The 27,218-nt window shown below is 36.9% G+C and overlaps 2 protein-coding genes across 12 annotated transcripts in view; one reads left to right on the top strand and one right to left on the bottom strand.

Moving 5' to 3' along the window:
• The first annotated feature begins 431 nt into the window (after positions 1-431).
• Positions 432-5,835, top strand: QWRF7 (QWRF motif protein (DUF566)). Its single transcript, XM_077390818.1, has 5 exons — positions 432-1,081; positions 1,887-2,123; positions 2,640-2,729; positions 4,535-4,642; positions 5,543-5,835. The coding sequence occupies exons 1-5, from the start codon at positions 467-469 to the stop codon at positions 5,642-5,644; spliced, it is 1,152 nt and encodes a 383-aa protein (XP_077246933.1). The 5' UTR covers positions 432-466; the 3' UTR covers positions 5,645-5,835.
• A 1,912-nt stretch (positions 5,836-7,747) lies between these two features.
• MEE44 (Nucleotidyltransferase family protein) overlaps positions 7,748-27,218 on the bottom strand; it is a 33,212-nt gene continuing 13,741 nt past the window's right edge. Inside the window, exons 10-20 of one of the 11 annotated variants that reach the window (XM_077380238.1) lie at positions 23,109-23,228; positions 18,481-18,540; positions 15,481-15,521; positions 15,225-15,302; positions 14,762-14,846; positions 9,629-9,787; positions 9,385-9,435; positions 9,195-9,315; positions 8,997-9,087; positions 8,208-8,639; positions 7,748-8,023 (exon numbers count right to left, since the gene is read on the bottom strand). In XM_077380238.1, coding sequence (XP_077236353.1) covers positions 9,662-9,787; positions 14,762-14,846; positions 15,225-15,302; positions 15,481-15,521; positions 18,481-18,540; positions 23,109-23,228 — 510 coding nt within the window. In that variant the 3' untranslated portion in view covers positions 7,748-8,023; positions 8,208-8,639; positions 8,997-9,087; ... (1 more) ...; positions 9,385-9,435; positions 9,629-9,661. Of the gene's footprint in view, positions 8,024-8,143; positions 8,640-8,996; positions 9,088-9,194; positions 9,316-9,384; positions 9,518-9,628; positions 9,788-14,761; positions 14,847-15,224; positions 15,303-15,480; positions 15,522-18,480; positions 18,541-23,108; positions 23,229-27,218 lie in introns of those variants that run through there. The other 10 variants (XM_077380275.1, XM_077380294.1, XM_077380284.1 and 7 more) reach the window with 10 other exon arrangements.

Genomic DNA, 27,218 nt, shown 5'->3' with positions numbered 1-27,218 from the left:
TAATCATTTATACTTCCAACACATTGTTGCAATCAGTGGTACGGATAAGAAGAATTTGGTTACCAAAGTAAAATGACAGCTTCTGGGGACTAGACACGTGGCACATATTTTGGATGTGTGTGTGTCTTCAAAGTTCATTCATTGCTAAATGTCCCACTGTGATTGGATGATAAATCATGCATTTTCTAGAGAAAAAGAGAGGAGGTGGCCCACCAAATCGAAGGTCGTGCTCACCATACCTCACAATTAAAATTTATAATGACACGCCCATTTATTTTATGCCTTTTACTGATTGGCAGTTGATACAAATTGTATCAACCTCTGACGAAGTCCCATTTTAAAAAGAAGAGAATGTGGATTTCATTTTCGTTTTTGGCGGGTATTTAAGAATGTTCATCAAACACAACAAAACAACGATCGTGTTTTGTTGTTCTTCGCTTTTTTTAGCAAAAAAACTCGTCGGAAAATGGAGAACAGTCGCCGCAGTTTCAGCGCCGGAGTGACTCGCTCTCCTCGTTTACAAAGGAGCCGAAGCGGAGCTCCCAGCATTTGCCACTTGTCCATACCTGAACCTCATCCCCTCTCCGGCCAGAATTCCAACACTAATCGCTCTAAATCGATTACAAAAACAGTAGGCAAAAAAGAGGACGAGAATCAGAATCCGATTCTCCAAGAATCGATTACGAAAAAGGACGGTCATCATCGGAGCTTTAGAAAACCTCAAGAGAATCGAGAAAAGCTCGCCGGAGTCTTACACCGGAATCGGATCTCTGATGCGCCAAAAACGGACGAGATCATGACGAAAGGAAAGAGGAGTAGATCTGTTCCAGGTTCTCCTTCTGCGTGGGCTCTCTCTCCAGGTCGATCTCTGAAGCCGCCGGAATTGTCGGTGGTTATCGAGAAGAGGAAGCAGAAATCCGGCGGCATGAGTGGCGTTTTTAGGTTTTTCCGGCAACAGAAGATGCCGGAACGGGAAGAGACGTTTCATCAGTTTAGAATTCTACAGACTCGATATATGCAATGGAGATTCGTAAATGCACGAGGAGAGTGTACTATACACCGCCAGAAGAGGATTGGAGAGGTAAGAGAGTTGATATCGACACAACCGTGTTTTAATAATTGCAGTAACTCTTCTTGTCTTTTATTGTTTAAAGGTGTGTCGAATGTTTAAGAGTTCCCTAAAAGCTGTCATAGGCGGATTTAAAAGGAAAAGACAAGCTGAGAGATTTGGATTTTATACTGGGGAGAGAGGGTTGGTTGGTCCACCCCTTCCACCAAAAATTTAGTAAATTGATTTCAATCACTGTGGGGTCCGTTCTAAAGGAAAAGTGGTTAGCTATTTGGAGAACCCATCCACCTAATGTTTTCATGCTCAATGTTGATGGTTGCTCCCTCTGCAACCCCGGCAAAGCGGGAATTTTGAGGTAGTAATGGTACTATCATCTATGTCTTCTTTGGGCCGAGGAATAATAGACTCTACTGAAGCGGAGGTTCGGGCTCTTCATTACAGTATGAACTTAGGGACCAAATGGAAGGCAAGTTGGAGGTAGAAGAGGATTCTTCAAATTTCATTTCTTGTGTTCAAGGCTTGCGTTCTGGTAAATGGAGATTAGCCAAGTTTTTAGATCAGATTAGCTCTATGATTAATGATAGTTTTCTTTCTAGGAGTGCCAATGATCTAGCGGATCGATTAGCAAAATCCGGGGCTTTAATGGATTTAGTTTACTCTGGGTCCTCTCTCCACATTGATGTGAATCCATAATCTTTTTATGGTCGGAATATAGTTAACTTTTTCAAACTAAGATGTTTTAATTTTTTAAATTGGAAAAAAAAAAAAAAACAGTGGAATTATATTTGAATCTCATCTTCTATATTGGTGTTTGCAGAAGAAATTATTCAATACCTGGTTAGTGGTTTCTCAGCTCTGTAATTCAGTAGTAGAGAAGAGGATTCAGGTGCAGAAACTCGGGCAAGAGGTTAAATTGATTCATATTCTCAATTCTCAAATCCATTTTCTTCATGAATGGGAGAAAATTGATAAAAAGAGTTCAGAAGCAGTCGGAAAATCAGCCAGAATTCTCCGAGCAGCGTCCATCACAGTTCCCTTAGTTGAAGGTGCAAAGGTGAAAAATAAATTAAACTTAAAATTCAAAATGTTCTAAAGATGATCCTAGTTCCTCTAAAAACTATGATAGAAAAATTAGGATAATCTATTCAAACGTGAGGCTGCAATCACTAAATGATATCAGCACTCGCTTGTTTTGATGTTAGCACACCTCGCATTATTATTCACTTTAGTCTTAAATGAGGCACTCCATTATCATAACAAGGGGGTGCAGATATATTTTCCTTTACCCTTCTGATATTTGCACTACGATGTTACAATATTTTTTTTAATGGGTAAGCTGGGGTTAGGCGGACCCTTACCATGTTATAATAATTGCACAAACTCATCTTGTTTATTTTGTTTTGATTGGCTTCAGAGCACTTTTTGGGAACTGTAACAACCTTTGACAGCTCTTTAAACAATAAAAGACATGATGCGTTAGTGCAATTATCAAAACATGGTAGTGCCGCCATTATTAGCCATACCAAAATACCCTTTTCTGGTTTCAGTTCTTATTTTGTATTGGTTGCAGGCAGATATATTTTCAGTCTACGGAACATTTTGTGCGGCCATGGACGCCATGAATGCAATTGAAGCAAACATCTCCAGATTTTTCTTTCAGGTTTGCTCCCTCCTTCACAATTACTGGCTTTTATTTTCCATGTAATTTAATTTGTGAAACAACCAATTACTCCAAAAGCTTAAGCTGTTCGAGATAGCTTTATTCAGTCTTTTAGACTTTAACACTCCCCCTCATGTGTAGCCCATCTTTTTAGGGTTGGCCTACACGTGGCACATCTGGTCCTCTTTTTAGTATTTGTGGGGTTGGCCATTACATGTGGATTTTTAATATCAAGGAGTTTTGAACACAGGAGCAAAGACCTTTGCTCTAATACCATGTGAAAACAACCAATTACTCCAAAAGCTTAAGCCGTTGGAGATGGCGTTATTTAATCTTTTATACTTTAACCTAATTAATATTAGTAACGAGGAATGATCCAGTGTGAGCATTCCTTTTAGACTTGTTTTTCTGTTTAATTGAAATGTATTAAATAACGGTTTTTTTGTTTTTCAAGAAATCTTCATAAAACCTTGAAACTTTGAAAAAAGAAAAGGATAAATAAAGGGGAGTGATAAATTGACCCCCTATGTGTCTATCTCTCTCCTCTTTCTCTCTCTAACCCAGATGAGAGAGAAATACACATAGGGAGTCGATTTAAGATATCCGGGGGTCGATTTATCATTGCCCTAAATAAAAATAGATTACTATTTAAAAAAAAACAATTAAACTTAGGAGTTGAATCATATCTGCCATGTTCTTTCCTCGAGCCCTCTAAGGTTTTTAATGAAATATGAGATGTATTTATCATTCTCACTGCAAGAAAAAAAAACCCTTACAACCACTGAAAAAACATACCGGCAGCAAAACGTACAAATGGGGTACTACATCCTTAGACAAGAGACTATAAATTTGGAAATGATATCAGCAAAACTACGTTTTGATATTTTCACTAATGCATCTTGTCTTTTAGTATTTAAAGAGCTGTCAAAAGGTTATTACAAGTCCCAAAAAGATCTCACAAGCCAATTAAAAAAGAAGAGACAAGCTGGGTCTGTTCTACTTTTAAAACATGAAGATGATACTAAATAGATAAGAGACTATTCATTTATTGACTCTGTCAAAATCACTTCCATAAGATGATCGTAACCACTCAATTTGTGAAGGCTCCTATACTATTTTTTTCCCCAACTGTCTGAGTATTCTAATTTACTCTAAATATATCAAAAGGTTAGGATTATCTTATAAAAAACATACTCTTAATATAGATAAAACTCAAAACACAGTAATTGTAAATATGTTGCAATAGTGTTTAGAAAAAAAACAGATAAAAGAGATCTAGAAGTATCATAGTTAATCCTATAGTGCCTAGAGTATAGGATTCAGACACATGTCTAACGCAGATATGTCACCCATTCAAAAGAACCCCTGTAACATAGCTTATCCGATCAGTATAGCCAATCTCAGGAGCGGGCTTATCGAAAGATTTCTATCCCTGTTTATTACATGGCCTGAAATCTTAGGCAGTGTTGAGTAGATGTCCCTGATCATTCCCTTTAATTTGCTTTATATTTTGATAGATAAAACATGTTGGGTATATAATATAACCCATGTATGTTCTAATATAAGCCCAATAAGATAATGGACCGGTGTAGTGGGCCTACATGGGCTAGAGTCCATTAACCAGTCATTAACCCTAGTATTTCTCTATATATAGGGGCCGGAGGCAACAAACTTGGTATTCCAAACTAGATACCTTGGGTGTAATGTTTCAAGCAACCTCTTGCTTGATCTAATTACCTCTAACAAAACATTTCTGTAATAAGAATCTGAAATTGCAAAAAATCAATCTTTCTTTCCTTATGCAGGCCGAGAAGATGAGTTCACTAGTAACCGAGCTTGTGAAGACTATAACTCTAGAAAGAGAAGGCCTAGAAGAATTGATGAAGACAACTGCAATGGTGGCTTCAATGGAGGTGGGTATGAAGTTGTTGGCTGGAAATTTAGAAAATTTCTTTTTGATACTTTGGGGCTTCTTTAAATATCTCAATTATTTGCATTAAATCTGATAAGCAATTAGTTTTGAAATTAGGTATGATTATATGCAAATAATGGTTATAATGTAAATTTCTTCACGGCGTTAAATATCTTATACAAGTCATGTTAACTTATAGTATAGTAATTAAATACTTACATTCTAATGGTTCTATTTCTACTCATAAAAATTTAATCATAAAAGCACATAGTTTTCGCATGAAACACCCACAAGGCGTGGTGCTGTTTTCATGTTAAAAAAATGATAAAAGTAAAATGGTGTCTTCCCATTTTCCCTTTCCCATAGACGTTTGGTTGCCGTGGACTGTTCATTCTACTTTCCTTGAGTGGAAGGAATTTTCAAATAATAGCCTTTTTGAGTTTCCCCCTATATTAGTAAACTGTGACAGTTTAATTTCCTTCAACTTTTACTTGGGTCTGTTTGGATGCACATTACATAGAAGGAAAGGAATATAGATTCTCATTTCTATACTTTTCTTCTTTTTTTCCTTGATTGAGAGGAAAGTAAAACAGTACAAAATGGCTTGCATCTGGAAAATTTACAGCCAGCAGGATCTGCATGTGAATAGTAAATGGCAACCAAATAACAGTAGGAAATGGAAAATGTGTGCTTTAATTTACTTTGATTTTCCTACTTTTTGGTACATCCAAACAGACTTTACCGACCGAACCAATAGTGAAACCGTAGCAATAGGCAACCTATTTGGTCCCTATGACATGGTGATTTCAATATGAGAAACCCACCTTGTGTCTGAGGGAATTGTGTCACTCCTTATAATACTTCTCATTTAACAATAGCTAATGACTCACGTTTTGATCAGGCAGAGGAGAAAAGCCTAAGAGTTCATCTCATTCAAGCAATGAAGGACAGAGCCAAGCTATCACCCATTCCTCTTTACAATCATGTCAAAGGTACCATTTGACTGCGATTTTTTTATGGCCTCATATGTTAAAATCTTTCATAGATAGGCTTCTTAATACGATTAAATAAAGTTAAAGAATGGAAAAAAGAAGATTAGAGGTAAACCTCATTTATTACCAGTGATACTTTTACAATGTCTCCCAATGTATACAAGTCTTTCTCCACACAAAAAGCTATTACTGTACTTGTATGTATCACACATTGTTTAAAAATTCCCAGAGTTAACCATGGGTTCGTTCGAGTCACTCATTTTCAATACTCATCTCACATCAAAATTATGGATTAACCGTGGATTTCTTATGGGACAGTGCACTAGGATTAAGTAGGCAAGTTCAGAAAAGTATAGTTGAATGAGATTATTGTATCAACAAGGCCATCCTACGCATCGACTGGGGGGGGGATCATGGGACCTACCCCATCAAAACATGAGATAAAATGGTGGGCCCCACTTGATGCATGTGTTTGAGTTGAGTTGGTGGGACCTACCCCATCCTACGCATCACAGGTATTTTGGGCATTTTACAAAGTAATTTTCGTCTTTTCACTGGTCTCTCCATGAGTAAAGAAAATCTAAGATGGGTATTTTGGTCACATTTTAATGGCATGACCGGATTTGCAAAATCCACTCAAATGTAACGACTCTATCCGTAAATTTTAAAACTAGAATGTTTTTTGCAAATAAAGCAAAGTACAAGACTTATTACAAATCTGAGCTTCATTTGGTTTGGGATTTGCAATAAATTCTCGGAGCAAAGTGCAGTCACTTCAAGTGATTCTGTTCTGAAGTTTGGAGAATGAGGTGTTTGAAGAACACAGCCTAAAATAACTCGTTTCCATTTAAGATTAGTTATCATTGCTACAAGCTCCTAAAAATTTGCAGAAGTGTTACTGAAAACACCCCAAAGAAAAACAAAAGACAACCAAAATGGCCATGAAGAAGAACAACGGAGTTTATAATGTTGGGTAAATAGCCAAAGAGAAAACAAGAAATGACCAAGAAGACGAAAAATGGAATTTATAGTGTTGCATGATCAGGCTTAGGCAAGTCTATAGGGTTATCTCCATAAAAAGTTTTGACCATCGTCTTTGTTTGGCTTGATCCAACGGATGGTTAAATCATCTTCCATCATAAGATCAGAATCCTTTAAAAATGGGCACTGATAAATTCGCCTCTTCGAGTTCTAATTCCTTACTCGTCTTCCTTTTCACCTTTAAGGGTGTTTAGGGGCGATGTTATTCCGTGTTTAAGCATACTAACCTAAGAAGGGCAGCATAGAGGGCTTCTTTAAAGTTGCAATAAGTGGTACCCCTCTCACGTACTAAATAAGAGCTAAGAGGGCCTTAACCAGTTGTAAATTCGCCTCTCACCAAAGTGGACTTGCTCCAGGCAATTCTCCTCCGCCCGTCTTTCTTGGTCTTAAAAACCAGAAATGAGAAGCTCTGCAAAATTTAGGACTCCTTTTTAAATGAAGAACACACCCTTTTATTCTCAAATTGTGCACTTAAGGCCCAGCGAGTTTGGATTGCAAGAAAAACATACCTTGTGGGAAAAAATTCCTAGGAAATTCTTTTTTATCTCCGCGAATTATAGGGAAATGATATGGTTATGGCATTTTGTTTAAAATAGTTGTTCTACATTCAATGATCAGAGCCACTCCCATTCTAAACTAAAATAGATAGATGAAGCACAGAAGTGAGATTGAGGATACAAACTCACTGAACTAAATAACAAGCTTAAAAGAAAACACAAGTTGGGTAAATAGCTCCAACTGAGTTACTGTACCCCATGCAGTGGGGGAAATATGTAGATCTTATTCTTAAAATTCTATAAGTTGGGTTTTAGGTGGTCATGGTATGGAATGTTTTAGTCATCACCCCCTTGATGAAATGCTCTTTCATCATCACATACGTCACTTTAGAAATGCAGCCTCATTTTTGGTTGATGTTCAAGCTGCTTATAAGCATTTATTTCTATGAATAAATTCACGCCGATGCAGAATATCTTAGTTAAAGAACATAAACTAACGGAATTACCAAGAGAAGAACATGATACCTCGAAGAGAAGTTGATGCAGGCTAGGGAGAGAAAGAAAGAAAGAAGAGAATAGAGCGAAAAACTTGTAATTCACTCGGTAATCATCAAAAACTAATTAAAGTTCAATACAGCAGGAAAGCCCGACAAACTAAAAAAATAAAAATAAAAATCCTAGAAACTAAATAACATGAAAATAAATCCCTCAAAATCCTAATGGACAAATATGCCTCTTATTGGACCCCACGCGCCAACGATCCGCATCAGAAGTCCTGGGCAGACTGGTTGGGTTGCTCATTGCCTTATACACACCCCATATCATGGATGAATGAAAATGTAGTGCCAGATACTGAACCACAAAAAAAAAGGAAATAAATTCAATCTGATGCAGAATCTTAGTTCAAGAACATATAAACTAACAAAATTACCAACCGAAAAGAAAATGAAGAATTGAATTAAAACAAGTGTGTAACTCGAAGAGAAGTCCTCGTGCCCATTTATTTATGTATATAAGAAGGAAGAAATCAACGAACCTGGTTGCTCATAGCCTTATACACACCCCGTCTCATGGATGACTGAAAATGTAGTGCCAGAGACGAAACCACAGCAGTAGCCTTTGTGATCCTTCATATATTCATTTTGGTAGAGGTAAGCACAGAGCTAACTGTGTGAATGACACTGAAAGATGTGGAAATAAGGATCATTTTATTTTCCATTGCGCCCTCGGCATGCAACCAAGTCTCATATAAAGGCTAAATATCCATTGCTTCTTTAGTTCCCATAGAGCACCACTTCTTTGCTTTTATGCTCTCAGACGGTTCTTCCAGGATGGCGGGTCAATCTAGGGAAATTTCAGGTAGATGAGTCACAGTCCTCTGTCCTGACTTCCTCATATCCAAGAAACAATTAGAAAAGAACAGACGCCAACATGTTTTGACGGAGAGCAGAAAATAACTTTTAGGTTCCTGCACACCAAAATCCTCATAAAATTAGATAAGAAAACAAACACAAAAGACTATGAAAATAAGTTTTCTTGCAAGTTTTCACTGATTTTATTCCATTGAGAAACAATGATATACAAAATTACAAACTACTACGTTCTTAAGTGCTATTTTTATGCTGGTTTTTATCCTTTTTCCTTAACTTCTTTAACTGTAGCATTTCTAAAGCTCATTACCTAGTCTCTTTCAAACTCTCATCCATTCTTTCTTCTTCTATTTTTGAATGGTGCTCTCATCCATTCTATGATTGATTAAACAGAATAATCCAAGCTGCGAAAATTACAAAAATTAAACCGGTGATTCCAGTCGAAGGAGTTAAACCTGTTCCAGTCATTTATTCTTCGTGAGTATGTCATCATCTTCTGACTCGTCCAACCAAAGGTCAGTGTTCTGCCATCTCAATCAGGCAAATCTTGAAAAATAGATTTAGATCAAAACAAATAATTAGCCGGTATATAGGCTATTGATATCAGGGAAGTGACAAAGGAACAGAAGCACATCGAAAAGTGTCATGCTTACTTGTTTTCAACACCTCACTGCCAATACCAAGCACTCATCCTCATGGCAACAAATTCAGAGACAGGTGCCGGACAAAACTTCCAAGCAATCTTCAGATCTTGTTCCCATTTGATGTCCTTCCCTACATTTTAGAACTTTACTTAAAATGTCTTGATTCATGAAAAATTAAATAATGAAAAAAGGCACTAACCACGACCACCAATGCTTCGTAGAGCACGAAATCATAATCCACGTCACCATCCTGTAATAGCACAACTGAGTCCAGTGTCAGTGATTTGGCTCTGGACGGACAGAACACCGACAATGCAAAAACAACATTCGACCTAAACACCAGTAAATAATTATTTGACCCAATGTTAAAACAATCGCAGGACCAGTAATAGAAATAACTGCTAAATTTTCTTAAAATATAATATGTGGTTCAGGATACCCACAGGGAATTGAAGACCTTCTGCCAGCCAAACTTGCTACACATAATTGATGCTTGGGATAATTTTTGGAAGTAGTTTAAATGATGGACTTGTACTTGGATCACCACTACCAGGAAGGCATGTCAGCTCATTCTCCAGAACAGAGTAAGCATCTGCAAATGCCTGTGCCAAGTATTATGTAAGAAAATAGATGACAATTAAGGTAGTAAACACCAAGTTCATAAAAGTTCTACTTGAGGAAGAAACTTATGATTTCTGTTTAACAAAATGACAGTTAAGGAACTGTCTACTTGACCCTTTACAAACAGCAGATTATGCAAACTCTGAAAGATATCACAGCAGAATTCCATTTATTTTGTTAAAGAAGAATATCTCGTGGAAAAAGAAGAGAAGGGAAATAGATAATTCGTGGGACTGGAAGTATAACTTTATGACTCCCGTAACTTCACTTATATATAACATGAATGAAACAATAATTACAACTACGCCATTTCTTGGTGATGAGCCTTATTCCATCTCACAACATTAAAACATAAATAACACAAATAAACCAACTGTTCTACCCTACTTCTAACATATTTTAATAAGTCGGAATAGTACCTAGACAGCATCAGTAAACTCTTTGCTGCAGTTCATAACTTATACAAAAAAGAGAAATTGAGGATTGAACTGACATGTTTATAATCCAAATGCAGCAATTCAGATTATACTCATAAAATGTGAGCATGCAAAAAATAAAATGCAGGCACTTGAAACAGTAGCAGCATAATGTTAACTGAAATACTACACCATCCACACGAAGTATACTTCTTTTGTCATATTAAGAGTTAAGAGTACAATGAATATTAATTATTAGAGATGATTGAGTAATTTGCGGGGGTATACATTTCATTTTGGTCAAAAGTGTTTATGATCGAGGAAACCAAACCATGAATAATCTCAGTTAAGACTTGAGAACATCCTGACCTAGACAAAACCTGGAGCTAGCACAATACTCTTGCTGCTACACTAATGAGTAGGTTGCCATGAAGGTCCTGCAATTGTGGATATAGGAACAAGAACTTCTACCTCGAACTGTCAGAAAATCTACTCCTTGCTGGATATGACCCGGATCCTTACCTATTTGCTATCCCGGTCTTCCATTATTCTCTGGAAGACCTGAGAAAAAATTCTGTAAACCATCACTATCTAAGATCAGGGCAAAAACTGGCATGTTGGAAGACAAAAGTTGGTCTCGCTTGCTGGAAGACTGGAACTCATTCGCTCTGTGCTCAATTCCTACCAAATCTACCGGACCGTCTAAATATCAGGGCAAAAGCTGGCGTGTTAGAAAAGAAGGTTTGTCCCGCTTGCTGGAAGACAGGAACTCATTCGCTCTGTGCTCAATTCCTACCAAATCTACTGGTCCACAGTCTTTTATATCCGAATGGAGAATTAATAAAAGATTGAATCCATCATTTGACATTTCCTTTTGAATGGTTCAGGGTATAACCACCGTAATCATGGGGTAAATTGGAACATTGCTGCTAACAACATTTGGCTCATGAAGATGCATGAGAAAAAGATGAAAAATTGGAGAAACTGAAAAGTAGAAGATCCACAAATGAAAATTCATAAAGGACATCATCATCTAGAGGACTGAGGCCTATGACATCAACATCTGGCTTGTCTCTTAAAATGTCAGTTACCGCTATCTCAATCAGGCAAACCTTGAACAAATAGATTTACAACAAACCAAATAATTAGCCAGTATACAAATACTTGGGTATGCTTTTGTTCAGAGGGTTTGTTCGATTAATTTGTTCTAAACTTTTGGTAGTTTGTTCGATTAATTTGGATATGCTTTTGTTCAGTTTTTAGTAGTTTTGTTCAATTTTTTATTTTTTTTTTAGAACTTTTGATAGCTTGTTCAACTAGTTTGGAAAATACTACCAAGTTGAAGGGAAAGTTTTATAAGACAGCTGCGAGTCCAGCCAGACTCGTCATGCTGTACGGCTCAGAATGTTGGGCCACCAAGAAGCAGCATGTGCATAAGATGAGTGTAGCGGAGATGCGAATGCTTAGATGGATGTGCGGCCACACAAGGTCAGATAGAATTAAAAATGAAGACATCCGTAAAAAGGTGGGGGAGGCACCGATTGAGAAGAAGATGAGAAAGCACCGCTTAAGATGGTTTGGGCATATCCAACATAGGCCTTTGGATGCTCAAGTGAGAAGAAGTGACTCGTGCCAAGATGATGGAATAAAAAGAGGTAGGGGCAGACCGAAAACAACTTGAGTAGAAACAGTGAGGAAAGACTTGATGGCTAGGAACATAACAGAGAACATCACCTTGGATAGGAGAGAATGGAAGAAAATGATCCATGTAGCGAACCCAACTAGTGTCAGGATTAAAGTTAGTCAATTTGGGCCAGGTAGATTCTTTCACCTTCTTCATGAAAACTTTCTAAAGGATTCATTAGCCGAATCCAACTACTTTGGGACAAAGGCTTAGTTGAGGTGAGTAGTTTTGTTCAGAGCTTTTGATAGTTTGTTCGATTAATTTGTTTTGTTCAGAGTCCTAATATTTCCTATGAAAGTCCCAGCACTATTATTTTCCCCTCCTTTAGGTAGAGAATGTACAGTTGAAGGAAACTTTAAACTCTGATTCTCACCGTTGAGAGTGCTATAAGCCAAAGCTTGGCCATGAAAGCTTGATGGAGTTCTCCAGTGTTAGTTCTTTCAATAAAATAGAGTTTTGTAGTTGCTTTTATCATTTTGTTCCCTACTACTGATCACGCTTTCGCTTTTTGACACTGATTCTGAAAGACCGGTCTGAAGACATGTGTTCCTAGGTTGTATGTACGGCATGAAGTCTACAATGTCCCTTTATATCAGCTATTTTTGTAGTGTTTATAGTTGTAGTTTTCTCAATTTGAATTGATGATTGTAAAACATATATTGGGCTCACTTATTTTTAGTGGATTGGAATGTATATTACTATATTATATGTGAGCCCATATTATATGCCTGGACTGCCATATTCGGTTACAGATGATGGCTGGAAACAAATTGCTAAAGTTTATGTTGAGTTTCTATGCAATTGAGCACATCATTTTATATTTTTGTTTTGTTTGTGTGGGTTTCCAGGCAACTGAACGACCAGATCACAGGGGTTTTCCATTACAGTTTCTTTTCCATTTTCCACGTCAGTTTCCTTTCCTTTCTTCTCCTTTCCTTTTCGTGAAAACCAAGTGAATGGAGCCTAAGGATTTGTTCAGTTGATTTCCCAGGGACGGAAAGGGAAAGAAAAGTGCCCGACTTTTCCCTCAAAATGAGCACAAATTGTTTAGTTGGTTTCAAGTGAAACTCTTTTTAAACTGACATGTAAATCCGAATTTCCATGTGTGAAAAAGGTTTCTAGGGATTTCTGTCATTTCCCGCCCACATTATTTCCATTGTTGAGCAACGAAAAAGAGTGTTTTGTTTGACTTTTCCGGTGATCAATCGATCGAGTCACTCTCGACCTAAGCATCCCACCCGATTAAAACTCCAAGCGGCATGAAGAGAAGGCCAAAGACAATGCAGAAGAAGATTAAAGAAGGGTGGTCGGTTTTCATGATCAAAACTCCAAGTGGCTATGGAGAGAAGGTCGAACCGTCGAAGACAGTGCAGGACGAACAGAAGAAGATGAATGAAATAAGAACGGTGGTTTTCATAGAGAAGGAGGAGAAAGTAGAACTGTAGAAGAGGGAGTTTTTGACTGAGAAGGTGATTGGTTTTCATATAGGGCACGGGGGTTTTTATCCAAGGAAGAAGATTGGGTTTTTAACAAAGACTCGGTTTTCACAGAGGACGTCGGGGTTTTGTCCAAGGATGAAGAGGGGCTTTTTTGGGGGAGGGGGTGTTGATGTTCTTCAGAGAGGGGTTTTGTTATGGGTAGAAGTAAGAAGAATCACAGGAAAAAGAAGAATCGTAGAAGAAGACAACAGAGGATGTAACGGGTATTTTACATTTTATTTTTTAAGGGGGCATGATACGATTGTCTTTTAGACATTTCTTTTAGTTTTCCTTTTTTGCTATTATTCTTTTGTTGTTTTCTTTTCTTTCATGTCATTTTCAGGGTTTCTAAGATGAGGATGGCAATTGAGCAAAGCCTAAATAAAGTAAAGAGGAAATGTGCGGAAACATCATTGAAAGTCAACATGAAGCATGTAATAAGCCTCATTGGACTCAAATGAGAGGTGCATAGAAATAGTAGGATTACAGAAGGTGAGGGAGGAAGAGTTGATGTAAATAAAAATTACAAGTAGTAAAGAAGACTTTGTGACTAGTTATAACTATATGTTTTAGGGATTTATAGTTTCACATGTTTTATTCATGTAGATTTAATGTTAAAGTTTCTAGAAAAAAGATTCACATAAGTTTCATTTGAAACTTAAGATGAGTTTCTAGGTTTTAAATCACTCTTTTTTCCTTCGATTTTATCAAAAGGAGAAAATACTCTTTTAGAAAGAAATAACCACCAAAATTTAAATAGGAAGCGTGCGGGAAGCATGGTTCCCCTAAATTTGGGAAGCGAGAAGAACTTAGCATCCGAAATGAGCTTCCCATCCAACTAGGAAGTTTCCGATAAGTAAGGAAAAAACATGTCATTACACAAGTGACAGCCACAGGCAAGATCTGACAATAAGTTTAAGCGCCTATGAACAACAAAGTGGCAATGGTTTAGAAAAAAAACATGTAAATATGCAGGAAAGTTCAACCTTGCCACATCCAATATAGTACGAGTCAAACAAGATTACGTCATAAGTCTATTAAGACTTTTAAGAGATATTTAGAAAATCAACAAAGATGCATTATTATTATTATTATTATTATTATTATTATTTGAATGGCAGAAAGATGCATTATTTTAAGTTACTCCAAATCTAAAATCACAGCACATCACTACAAGAATTTATGTCAACTTTAACATATGCTAAAGTAGTGAAAATTTATTTTAAAAAATTGAGAGAAAACAGTCCACGAGAAACGAGTTCATCGCCGCATCTCATCACCCCAATATTTCTTTTCAACAAGACAAACCTTTTTCTGGTTAAATAATGATAAACAATTCCAATAAATGGAACAAAACATGAGAGATCAACAGCTGACCTTGATACATTGATGAATGCGAAAGCAATTCCTCCCTATGTTATTGGTTGGATAAAGAGGATCATCAATGTGAATTGGATCAATGCTGTAAAACTCACATAGGTAGAACAATCAGAAATGACAAGAGGATTGATTAAGAAAGACTAAGGGTTTCTTCGGATACCATAAAAATTGGTCCTTATTTGTAAATAAGATTATTTTAGGTTAATCTTATGTACAAATAGGACATTAAGGCCATTTTGCAAATCCATTAACTAAGTTAAATATAAAATTATTATATCCATTTGTTTGAGATGAAAAAATGGATATTAGACTATGAAAAATGGATATAAAATAAAAGTATTATATCCATTATTTGCATATAAGACTGTATGAAAGATATTTTTTAGGAGTATCAAAAGAGGCCCTAAATCAATGTTACTATGAAATACCAGTAAGCAAAACCGAATAGTTCTCTCAGTACCTTTGTCCTCTTTCTCTATTTACATAAATACCACTTCCTTGGATTGAAATACGCATTTGGCGTGGATCAAACACATTCCTGGACAAAATAATACCTCTTTTGGTACATAAGCAATGAGTGAAATAAATTTAAACAGGATGTTATAGAGACTTGATCCACCACGGTTGTACAACTTAACAGTCTTACCATGTCACACAGTGAGAAGACTTAATTAGTAAAGAATGATATGCAACTCGTTTAATAACCATATACTTACCCAAAGAAATAAAGAAAATCCATCAAAAGGCTTCCTAGGTTCTGCAAGAGAAGTTATAAAGCACGTTGGTAAAAAATGTCAATGAAAATAAAAGATTACCAGCAAGCAAGAATGCAGAGCTGAACGTGTTCTCACGGCGTAAGCTAAGTTTGGCAGGTGTACGAAACCATTTTCTCTAAGATGAGTAGGCATTTCTTCTAACAATAATGCAGGTAAGGATATGGAGAAAAACTTTCGACTTTTATATGCACATTTCATCGATTAAAATATGCGAAATAAAGAAACGTTATTGTCTCCAGTGGCAATAATGAATAGAGGTCTACAAATCACGAGCAATTCAATAGAGATAACAAGTCTCAAAATTTAAGAAAACACAATACATATTACCTTCTTTCAACTTTCCATCAGTATTTTCACTACAGGACACGTACTAAGGTAACACTATCTCCGGAATTCAACCAATCCAAACTCAATCTGAACTTTAAATTTAGTTTGTTCTAATAATCTAAGTTGGGTATGCCGCCTTTAAAGAATGCCCCCAAAAAAAAAAATCTGAGTCCCTCAATCAGATGGTAATAGAGACCAAATGAGTTTAACTCTATCATGCAACCACGCATATGGTTTACCCCGATTAGGGAAACCAATATCCAGTTAACTGCAGACAGATTTTGACAAACCTGCGCATAGGATGGCAATCATATGCGAAAAATCTTTAACAAAGGATTAGCAAGTGATGTATACAGATCAAAGATAAGTGTAGTCTAAAGATAAATGTAAATCATTTGGTCTTGAAAATCAGTCGCAATAAGCTTGAATAAGTCGATGATGGCATAACCTTCACAACAAAAGTTCCATTCTACGTAGGAATGAACTTATCAGATTCAGACACCTAATTGAATTCATGCTGGTTGGGGGACTATCAAGATCCAAGGTTCTTTTTGACATCCAGAACATGCAGACCTTACACGTAGGTGGTGTTGACCTAAGGTAGGGTTGACCTCAACCCTACCTTAGCCAACAAGTTTAGAGGCACTGGAGTATCCCATAGACATCTCTCATCCATCCCCATATATGTGTAAGTTTTTGTGAATTTGATCTCAACGCCACCTTAGCCAACAAGTTTCTTTTTTTTAGAAAAGTACCTTAGCCAACAAGTTTAGAGGCGCTGGTGTATCCCATAGACATCTCTCATCCATTCCCAGATATGCGTATGTTTTTGAAGAGGTTTTGAATCTTCGTTACATGTCAAGTCGCACCAATCACAATCCAACAGTCCCTTTCCCTTTTTCCTCTTTGTCCCAGTTGGTTCTACAACTTCCTTTCCCTTTCACCGACTCATACGCATAGGTGGTCTTCCAATGTCAACGTCTTCTTCCTCTTCTTCTTGTGGTGTACCATACGGATTACTTATCTCTGCTCTAACTACATTTTTAATAGCTTTTTCTTTTCTCTTTGCTTCTATGAGTTGGCCCATTCTACATTTTACATTAGCATTGACCTTTTTACATGTTGTTACTTCACCAGGAACACCCGCAAGATGTTCTTTCAATCGGGTTATACCTCCACCCGATATGATTTTATCACAAAACGTGCAGACTACTTTGTTTTTTTTAACCCTGCATAAGCCCATGTGGGTTCGTCCAATCTAGCAGGTGCATAACCAATAGAGGAGGCTCCTACAGAAGGTCCCGAACTCATATTGTATTTTAACTAAAATGAAATGGAATTTGGAATTAAAGAAAGCTTTCACTTCCCTTCACTTGAAGCCTTTGGTGGAGATAGTAGAAGTCTTTGAAGAGTAGTTACAGTTAGTGTAGCTTTCACTTCCCAGGTCCCTTCACTTGAAGCCTTTGGAGGAGATAAGCCTTTGACTTTTGATGAGTAGTAGTGTAGAAGCCTTCGACTTTTGGATGGATGGATGGATGGATGGAGTAGAAGCTTTGTAAGTGTGTATAGTACTTTGAAGCTTTTCCTTTGAGATTGATCCAAATATTTGGATCTTTGGATGAAGTAGACTTAGAATGTAGAGATTAAAGAAAGTTGAAGAGAGTAGTAGAGAATTTTAAGTAGAAAAGTGTAGTCAAGAAAGTTATAAGAGAAGGTGAAGGAGAAGTGAGTAGGAAAATAAGGGTTGGAGGGGTATATATCAGTGTAAAGGCATGTAGATGCGAAAAGACGAAAAATACCCTTCCAACAGCTATAAAACAGTCATAAACAGTCACAAAATGAGGGTAAAACATAAACAAACAAAAAACGTCGTTACAGGGGCATTGTCATAATTTGTCTGAAAAAAAAATATTATTTATCAAATTTCGGACAAATTTGAGAATTTCACCCATTTCATCTGAAATTTAGGATTTCTGACGAATTTCGTTCGAAATGGACAAAATCGACCGAAATCCGGAACAAAATGAAAAGTATGGCCATTTCGTTCCGAATTTCAGTCCGGAACAAAACATTTCACCCATCTCGGGCGAAAAGAAAAATTTCGCCCGTTTTGGCAGAACGAAATGGTATTTACAACTTAGGTCATTAGTGACAAAGTTCGAAACATCATAATGGTTGAGCACTGAGCAACAAAACACCTTGAAGGACAAATGCACATCGAATACATAATAACAATTCATGCAATGGCATATATGAAAATTATTAGGAAACAATTTGAAAGAAAAAACAAATATTACAATGTTCTTGAACAATATAGCATATCAAATATCTGGGGAAGAAAAAAAATAATAATAAGGGAGTCGCTAACTCTCACCTTCATGGTGTGGGACTCTCATGTCACCTTTTTATGGGGACAAGAGTAAGACTGTAAGAGTTAGCATATCTTTATAGGGGGCTACTACTGAGGGTGTGACTTTTAATCCTCAACCTTTTTGAAGCAAAGGTCGCATATTCCCATAAATAAATATCCAGACTATGAAATGAGAAATTGGCATCTACAACAACCAAAGTCCTCCTAATTATTTAATTCCAGCTTAAAATTTAAGTGTTTACTTGGTTCATAGGCCGACCAATATGATGCTCGTGCTGAAGAAAGCGTGTAATCAATAACACCTGTGCAAAGTGTCCAAAAGAGTGAGTTATTTTTGCCAGAAATGATGTAATCAATAACACACGCATAGAAAATGCTAGAAGAGTAAAATTGCAAGTTAAAATGACAAGCTCATAGACAATTGTTACTCTTTGGAGAGAAATATGAATGTTGACACAATGCATATCAAGACCGAAGAGGATTCATTTGCTGACAGATTTATACAAGGATAAGGTATTTATCAAATTAATTGAAGCCCATTGTGACCTTTGCCTAATAATCTTTACCAAGTTAGGCCATTGTCCAAACTTATCACAACCGCAAAAGAAGGAACTGGACTTAATTTCCAAAACTTTCACATGTTTAAATACATCAGTTAATGTTATCAATGAAAGATATATGCTGCCCACACCGCGACAATGAGTTCACAAAAGACAAGTTTTTTGTTTAAGTAATGCATATTTTATTTAATGGTTTAATTAATGTATGATATGTCTATATGTTTTTGTTTTATTTTATTTTTTGTTTTATTTTATTTTCACATTTTTTCTTCTTCTTTTGAATAGCAATGTCTATATGTTGTTGAGCCTAGCTCAAAAATCAATGCAACAATGTGCCCATTCTTCGTGTTATTTTGTTTTCTTTTACTTTCTTTAGAACTTCTTTATTTTCATGCTTATTTTGAACTTTCCCTTAATGTGTATTGATCCTTGACATTCTTTGAGCTAGATTGTATGCATGTAACAATCTAACAATATATCAAGATCAGGAGTAAAGAGATAGGGATTAGGGAATTAGGCTAAGGGAATAATATATTGTGTGTGTAACAATCTAACAATTGATTTGATGCGCATAAGGTTGTTGGCACAAAAAGATAGTAAAAAGAAGAAGATGAAATCCTAGTATCTCTCTTTCATGTATAGATAATCATCGCATTCCAGAAAGAGACAACTATTGTTTGTAGATTTAACTGAACCACAACAATAATGACTCACTCTAGCAAACTTAACTGAACCACTTCAATAATAACTGACTCCAGATCAACATACATTTAGTCGGTAGACGTATATAGTGTCTTCATTTTCAAAAGAGTTTCCATTTACTTACCTTTTAGTTCCGGTCGACTGGTTAAATTGGGCTTTTCAACTTTCTTGAGTAATCTTCAATAAATTGTCAATGCCCTACCTTTTTCAACACATTTTCTATGTCAAATACGGCAATAAGATCATCACTTTATATTATCAAAAACATTTTTTAATGGTTAGATATCGTTAATAGAAGAAGAAGAATATACAAAGCCGGCCGAGATGGACGACTAAAAACAGCGAAGAGAAAGAAAAGAAAATCATAAAACTCAAGCTCTCGCTTCCCTGCACCTTCCCTAGCAGGCTTATCTGCCTCCTCATTAGTAGATTGTTTCATGTGCTGAAAGGTTATATTCGCCCCTCCAATGCGATCCCTGATCTCGCCCATCCAACTCCCAAATTTCCAAGGGGCAGATTTATTTCCTTTTAACCACCCGATGACGTTAAGGGAGTCTCCCTCCACAACAAACTTGTCCAAGTCAATGGACACCGCTAACCTTATGCCCTGCAGGGTCGCCCTGATTTCCGCCCCATTAGAGTCCGCAAAGCAAATAAGGCCAGAAAAAGCCCACATTGTAAGCATGGTTTTAAATTTCGACCGAAATTCGAAATTTCAGATTTCGGTGAGGAATGAAACCGAAACGTACCGAAATCAAAATTCCCGTTCGAAATTTCGGGAATTTCATCAAAATTTATAATAAAATATTAATTTTTTATTTCGTTAAAGAATTTCAATCGTCCAAAAAAACTGGAATTTCACGCGTTAATACCAAATTTCGCCTGAAATTTCAGGATTTCGGCTGAAATTTCGGTTTCGGATAAGTCCGAAATTTTAGCCGAAACCGAAATTTAAAACCATGACTGTAACCCCTCTTCGTTTCTAAGGAGACCACCTACCCCGGAGAGTCCAGGGTTGCCGAAGCTAGAACTGTCAAAATTAAGTTTGAGGAACCCAGGAGGCGGAGGGGTCGATAAATAAATATAAAAAACATGAGTATTTTCTTAAATAAATATCACTTGCAACAGTTGCGTAAAAGTCACTTGCCAAATCACTCCCAAGCTTACAACAGTCACAAGTAAATCCGTTAGACTTAGCCAAGCTCCCACTAAGAGCACTGACCAAATTGCAAGCCAAATTTGAGCTCTTTGAACATTGATTAATAATATTTGTGTAATCAGAAGTTTCTTCTTTCTTCTTTTTTTTGACAGAGAGTAATCAGAAGTTTCTACATAAAGATTATTTATTTCCAGACCTTCAGTTTAGAATATGGGAGCGAAGTAACCAGTACCCTAAAAAACAATACAAATGAAAAACATTAGAGCCAATTTTCCTATTGAACTTAAAAAATTTATTTAATGATCTTCCTGATTTTCAAAAGATCTCAATCAGAACCAAATGGCTGTTCTATTTTTTATGAAGCACTTACTCTTGACTTCCTCTGATTTCCCCACTAAAATACAGAAAAACTTATGACGAAACATATTTCCGAGTGGTTTTAAATTTCCACCAAAACCGACACGAAATGGCCGAAATGTTTATGCTGTTAAACCACTATGTTTTTTTACTTATATGATGGTTTTTTAGAGTGTGTTTGTGTTTATTATAGCCCTTCCTAAAGTTTCATCTTGATTGTTCATCATTTGCATTTTTATTTTATTTTTAATGGTATCATTTGCACATGTTTCCATACATTTCCATGAATTTGCAGTATTTTCATCAAAATTTTCATCCAAAACGGACATATTGTCATTTCTTTCTGAAAAGCATTCGAAACTGAAACATGATGACTTGTTTACAACCTCCCTGAATTTTCATAGGTTAACACTAGGAAGATCTCAATATAAAATAGCTGTGTTTTTCTATTTCCTATGTGATACTTGCCTTATTTCCATTCCGTCACCAAAATACAGACAAGATACGAAATTTCATCGAAAAACAAACTGGGAAAATCATGCGAAGTTTTACCGTTTTAAAGGCTTCCAATTTATTGTATCAAAACTGCTACCAATTAGAAGCAGCAGCAATAATTTTATTCTTTTAAGCATATATATAAGTATATTTTTTTCAAAGCGGTCAAAAGTACTGTCATATCAAGTCCTCAGCACCAAGAAAGAGTCACAGAACACAACATAGTAACAATTGTGGATGATATTTGCATATCTTGTACTGATCTGCAGCAGTCGTGGATATACTAGTACTATCTCCTTAGTGTGGTAGTGAATGATGCCCTCACCAGTGGAATACACCCCACCCCTTCAAAATTAAGTATTATTAGGGACCCCCTCCCAGGTGAAATCCATCCCACCCCGCCCGGTTCTTCAAACTTAAGTATTAATAGGGACCATGACGGTGTGGAGCGTGTATTAATCTGGCATGATCAGTTATAAGGAATTCGGAATCCAATGAGGCAGAGATTATGGTGCTTAAGAGGTATTTTAGGTTGTAGGCCACATTATGTGATCTGGTGGATGCACTCTATGGAGGTTTACCCTTGAAGATTTGGGAGATGCTCTTGAAAAGATTCCAGCATGTTTCTCATTTCGACAATGAAATCGCAAATTTGCATGCACGAGAAGGAGTGTCCCTAGAGCTTTTACCACCATATCGGATTCCTATCCTTTGGATGATGCCCATTAAGGGGATCGTGATTTTCTTTTTATGTGAGCTTTTGTAGCTTTGCTTGAGACTATCTCAGTCTTAGAGCTCTTGTTGTTTGTAGATTATGTCGTAATAAAGCAATTTTGTAATTCAAAAAAGAAAAAAGAAAAAAAATGGTTTAGGACAATTACATAGAACTTGGTTAAAAGATGTGGAACAACAGACCCTAATGTCCGAATACAAAATTGGAAGTGAGTTGCAAACTTTTAGTATAGGAAAGGACGTATGTGCCTTCCATCAAATCAGGAAGTATTGATCTATTGAAATTCTTTTCAAATGGTCACCATTTTCATTAGTGAACAAATTGTGTACGCCACAGGGTCACCACCATGTGCATGATGATTGAACTAGAAAAATTTGCCAGGCATCACAAGTCCTGCCCATTGCCCTTGGTTCCATCATCATTGGATTATCTTTGGCCCATTGATCTGTGATGATAAAAAAAAAACCCTAGGTTTCTCCATGCCATTAATTGTTTTGCAAGCATTAATAGGGATCTTCCATTTCCATTTCAAAAAAATAGGATCTTTCGATATGGGACCTAGACCCACTAGATCACCTAATGATAGCCTGTAAAATCAATGGTCCTGATCACCAAACAAGTGCACCATCATGACCATTTTCGTGAATCAAAACAATATCATCTTGCTAATCGATCTCGTATAAAATTAAAGGGTGTTTTTTAATGGTAATAAGATTAAAGGGTGTTACAATATGAAATTTTGTCACGTATCCAAGAAAAAAAATTTCAATGATACAACATAGACAAATATGAGCTATGATTTGAAGAATGCTCGAGGAATGAGATTTTATAATATGAAACTTAGAAAAATGCAATGCAACTTACCAAACAATAGGAGCTTAAGCCACCTGAGTAAGAATGGTCAAGGCTACGATCTGCCAAGAATTGTTTTAATACTAAAGCGAGGGGTATCACTGCAGGAAACTGCTCAGTAAGCTCTCTAACCTGCATATGCCAATTCAAAAAAAAAAAGAGTACAACTTTACATCTAAAATGACATGAATAATCAAACTGTTAATATTGATCCAAAATTCATTAAAAATTGTAGTTGGATCTATTGCTCTACTAAAGTGGAAAGACACCCTCAATTCTCTTGGTTTTTAGAGAAAAAGAAAATTTCCCATAAAAAATAACATGATTAATCAGACTATTATCATTCATCCAAAATTCATAAAAAAAAATTTGTTGGATCTATTACTCTACTAAAGTGGAAAGACACCCTCGATTCTCTTGGTTGTTCCCCTATAAAGTGGATCGATAAGATTATTTCCTGTTAAGAATGATGTTATTTTCGTTTGAAGAATACGAAGGAAAGCAGGGAGAAAGAGAATTACCACAATGTCCATCATGTAATATCCAATAGTTTATCCACTAAAGTGATATAATACAAAATTATCATAATGCCCTTAAGTCTTAACCATAATGAGAAAGCATAAATAAAATATATAGGATTTCCGAATGTTGGTTTTGAGAAATGGCTTAGTAAGGATGTTGGCAAGCTGATTCTCTGACACAAGGAAAAGTGATAATCTTGGCAAGAACTTTCTACCCAACAAAATGGAAGACAATCCCTGTGTTTGGTTCTGTCATGAAACAGGGGTTAGCGATAATACTTCATTGTCAAAATACAACTTCATAGAAGTGTCAACCTTACTCCAATCACTATAAGAAGTCACTGAAGCTCAAATGTGGCATGTGTTGTGACTTTGTATTTGGCTTCAACATTAGAGAAAGCAACAATTGCTTGTTTCTTACTTGTCCACGTAACTATATTAAATCCAAAAAATGTGCAGTAGCCACTGATAGAAAGTATACCAATATGAGAACCAGCCCAATCTGCAACATATCCTTCTACACTCGTGCACAGGGTTGGCATATAAAACTATTTCCCAAGATCACTTTCAAGATATCTCAAAATTCCTTTTTTTTTTTTGAATGGCGAAAATTTCATTAAAGAAAAGGAGATATCTCAAAATTCTCTCAACAACTTCAAGGTGAGTAAAGCGAGAGTGCATAAATTCACTAACTACAGTTACAATCACAGCATAAGCAATAGAATGAGTAATTGTAATGTAAATGAGCTTACCAACAAGTCTTTGATAAATTTTTGGATCAGTGATCGCCTCCCCCTATTGATAATGAAGCTCAGGATTAGGTTTCATAGGAAGCATGGCTCGCTTTGCCCCTAGCTTACATGTTACTTTCAACAAGTCAAGCATGTAATTCCAATGGGTATTCATATATGAATATCCCATGCCTTGATCCAGCCATTTTAATTCCCAACAAGTATTTCTTATTAAAGACTCTCCTCAGATGATCTTTTAGGTCTTGAATGGCCTTACATCGTCGCCTATTATGAGTGTTGTCATCAACATACACTATCATGATCACAGAGTTCCTTCCATTCATTTTTCATAAAGATAGAATAATCAGCATAGCTTTCCTTGAGCCATGTGTGTCCTTGTTGAATTAAACCTCAAACCATGAACAAGGTGATTGTTTCAGCCTGTATATCGATTTCTTCAGCCTGTATATCGATTTCTTCAGCCTACAAACCTTGCCATTTTCCCCCTTGCACCAAAAACTAGGAATAGGGATATTGCCTCTTCCTGAAGGTCATTGTGAAGTGCATTCTCCATCTCTGTTAGCAGCCAAGGATAGACAACTCTCATTGACATTTAGCAATTGGAGTAATCGATCCCATATAGTTGAGTAAATTCCTTTCCTACCAATCGTCATATATCGTTCTATCATGCCAGCAGGTTTATGCTTTATGGTTTTAACCCTTACACCCAACCATAAGTTTACCTTTTGGCAGATCAACAAGATCTCACGTGTTATTCTGTTCTAACACATCAATCTCTTCGACCATTGGCCCTTTCCAATGTGGATGAACTAGGAATCAGTTACCTTGGTGGGAATTTCAATGGAAGCAATAGAAGACAAAAACTTTGTGGGGCATACTAACAGTTCTGTTCCGTTCCGAACAGAATTCCCGGAATGGAGACCGGAATAAAAATCAAAACGAAACATGCTAGCTAGAATTCTAGAAATTTAGAACTCCAAGAATGTTGGAATGTGGTGAAAGGGGATTTGATGGAGCTGTTTGAGGTGTTCCAGGGAGATTTGGCGTTGGATACGAGCACGATAGCAACTTTCATCACAATTATCCCTAAAAAGGATAGTGCAACTTCTTTGTCAGACTATAGACCCAGTAGCCTTGTTGGGAGAGTACAAAATCATTGCAAAGGTGCTAGCAGAGAGGCTTAAGAAGGTGCTCAGATCTCTTATATTGCAGAATCAAACTGCTTTCATATAAGGGAGGCAAATTCTAGACAGCATCTTCGTGGCAGGCAAACAAGGTCGTGGATTACTTCAACTGACATAATCTTAAGGGGACCCTCTGCAAAATTGATATGGAAAAGGCCTTTGACAGAGTGGAAAGCAACTACTTAGACTTCATCATGAGTAGGATGGGCTTCAGCGATAGATAGAGAAGTTGGATATTCATTTGCATATCATCAGCTTGGTTCTCTACTATGATTAATGGGACTCCTCATGGGTTCTTCAAATCCCCCCCCGAGGGCTGACACAAGGTAATCGTCCCTCCCCGTTTCCTTTCACTACTATTGCGGAATCTATTGGCTTGGCAAATGATCGACAAGGCTTACGCTCTCAACTTGATAAACAGGTTAAGACTGGGGAACAACGGAACTGAGGTCACACGCCTTCAGCTTGTCGATGACACTTTGACCCTTTTGCAGTGCTGATGTCAGAGTAATTAAAAATATGAAGGCCATTGCTCGGTGCTATGAGGCATGTTCAGGACAGAGCACTAATTTTAGCAAATCAATGTTAATGGGCGTCAACTTAGCGAGGAGGACCAAGTCAGTTTGCTAGTATTTTGGGGTGCAAGGTTGAAATCATCACATACCTGGGCCTCCCGATATGTGGCGGAAGACCTCAGAGTCCTCTTTGGGATCCCATTGCTGAAAAGATAGAAAAAAGGTTGTCGCTTTTGAAGAGGACTTTGTCTTTGGGTGGCAGAATCACGCTGATCAGGGCTGTGTGCTCTTTAATATGCCTCTTTATTATATGTCAATCTTCGAGTCCCCTTTAGTGTTATTTGCCACATCAAGCAGCTTTAAAGGAATCTCCTGTGGGATGATTCGAATGAGGAAAAGATCCCACTGGCTCAGATGGAAATTGGTTTGCCAGCCTAAACATGCTGGAGGTCTTAGAATCAGGGATCTAAAGGTGATGAACAGGGCCTAGGTCAAATAGTTGTGGACGTTTGGGGTAGACCAATCCCGTTTGGTTGCTCCAGGTAGACTTCTTCCTTTAGACATCCATGCAAGAATACAATTTTCATATCCATATGACTAAGCTTCCATCCAAATACATTAGCCAAGGCCATAACCAATCTCATTATAGTTGCCTTACTATGGGACTGAAAGTTTCCTCATAGTCAAGACCAAGTTGATGGTTATACCCCTTCGCAACTAGTCCAATGTTATATCTATCCATTGTTTCATCAGATTTATACTTTTATCTTATATGTTCGCTCGCAACCCACAACATTCTTCCCAAGTGACATTTTCAGACAGCGCATTGACCTCTTCTTGCATGGCATCAATCCACTTCTCATTTATCACAGCTTCTGCAAAGGAAGATGGTTCAGGTGGCGACTAACCAACTTAAATATTCAAGACTTGCTTGTGTTTATGCTGATGTGTGGTGCTTTTCATGATACCTGAGCTGTCAGACACTACAAAATGAGAGGAAGAAGGACTGGATTCCGCCTAAATCTACGGCGATCATAGAAATCAAACTCCACAAAAAGTAACATGATATGGGAGTAGAACATGACAGGAGAATAACAAGTAAACCCCATAGCCCTTGGGCTCATCGTTATATCCCAGAATGATGTTCATG

Source organism: Tasmannia lanceolata, unplaced genomic scaffold (assembly GCF_043159265.1).
Source record: "Tasmannia lanceolata isolate RefF3 unplaced genomic scaffold, GAP_Taslan_0.1 ptg000002l, whole genome shotgun sequence".
NCBI classification, from domain to species: Eukaryota; Viridiplantae; Streptophyta; class Magnoliopsida; order Canellales; family Winteraceae; genus Tasmannia; species Tasmannia lanceolata.
The sequence above is the reverse complement of the archived record's forward strand: the minus strand, read 5'-3'. Positions and strand labels throughout refer to the sequence as shown.

Coding starts and splice junctions, on each gene's coding strand:
- QWRF7 (XM_077390818.1), top strand. CDS start 467: ATGGAGAACAGTCGCCGCAGTTTCAGCGCCGGAGTGACTCGCTCTCCT. Junction 2,124..2,639: donor CCTTAGTTGAAGGTGCAAAG/GTGAAAAATAAA, acceptor TATTGGTTGCAG/GCAGATATATTTTCAGTCTA. Junction 4,643..5,542: donor CAATGGTGGCTTCAATGGAG/GTGGGTATGAAG, acceptor CGTTTTGATCAG/GCAGAGGAGAAAAGCCTAAG.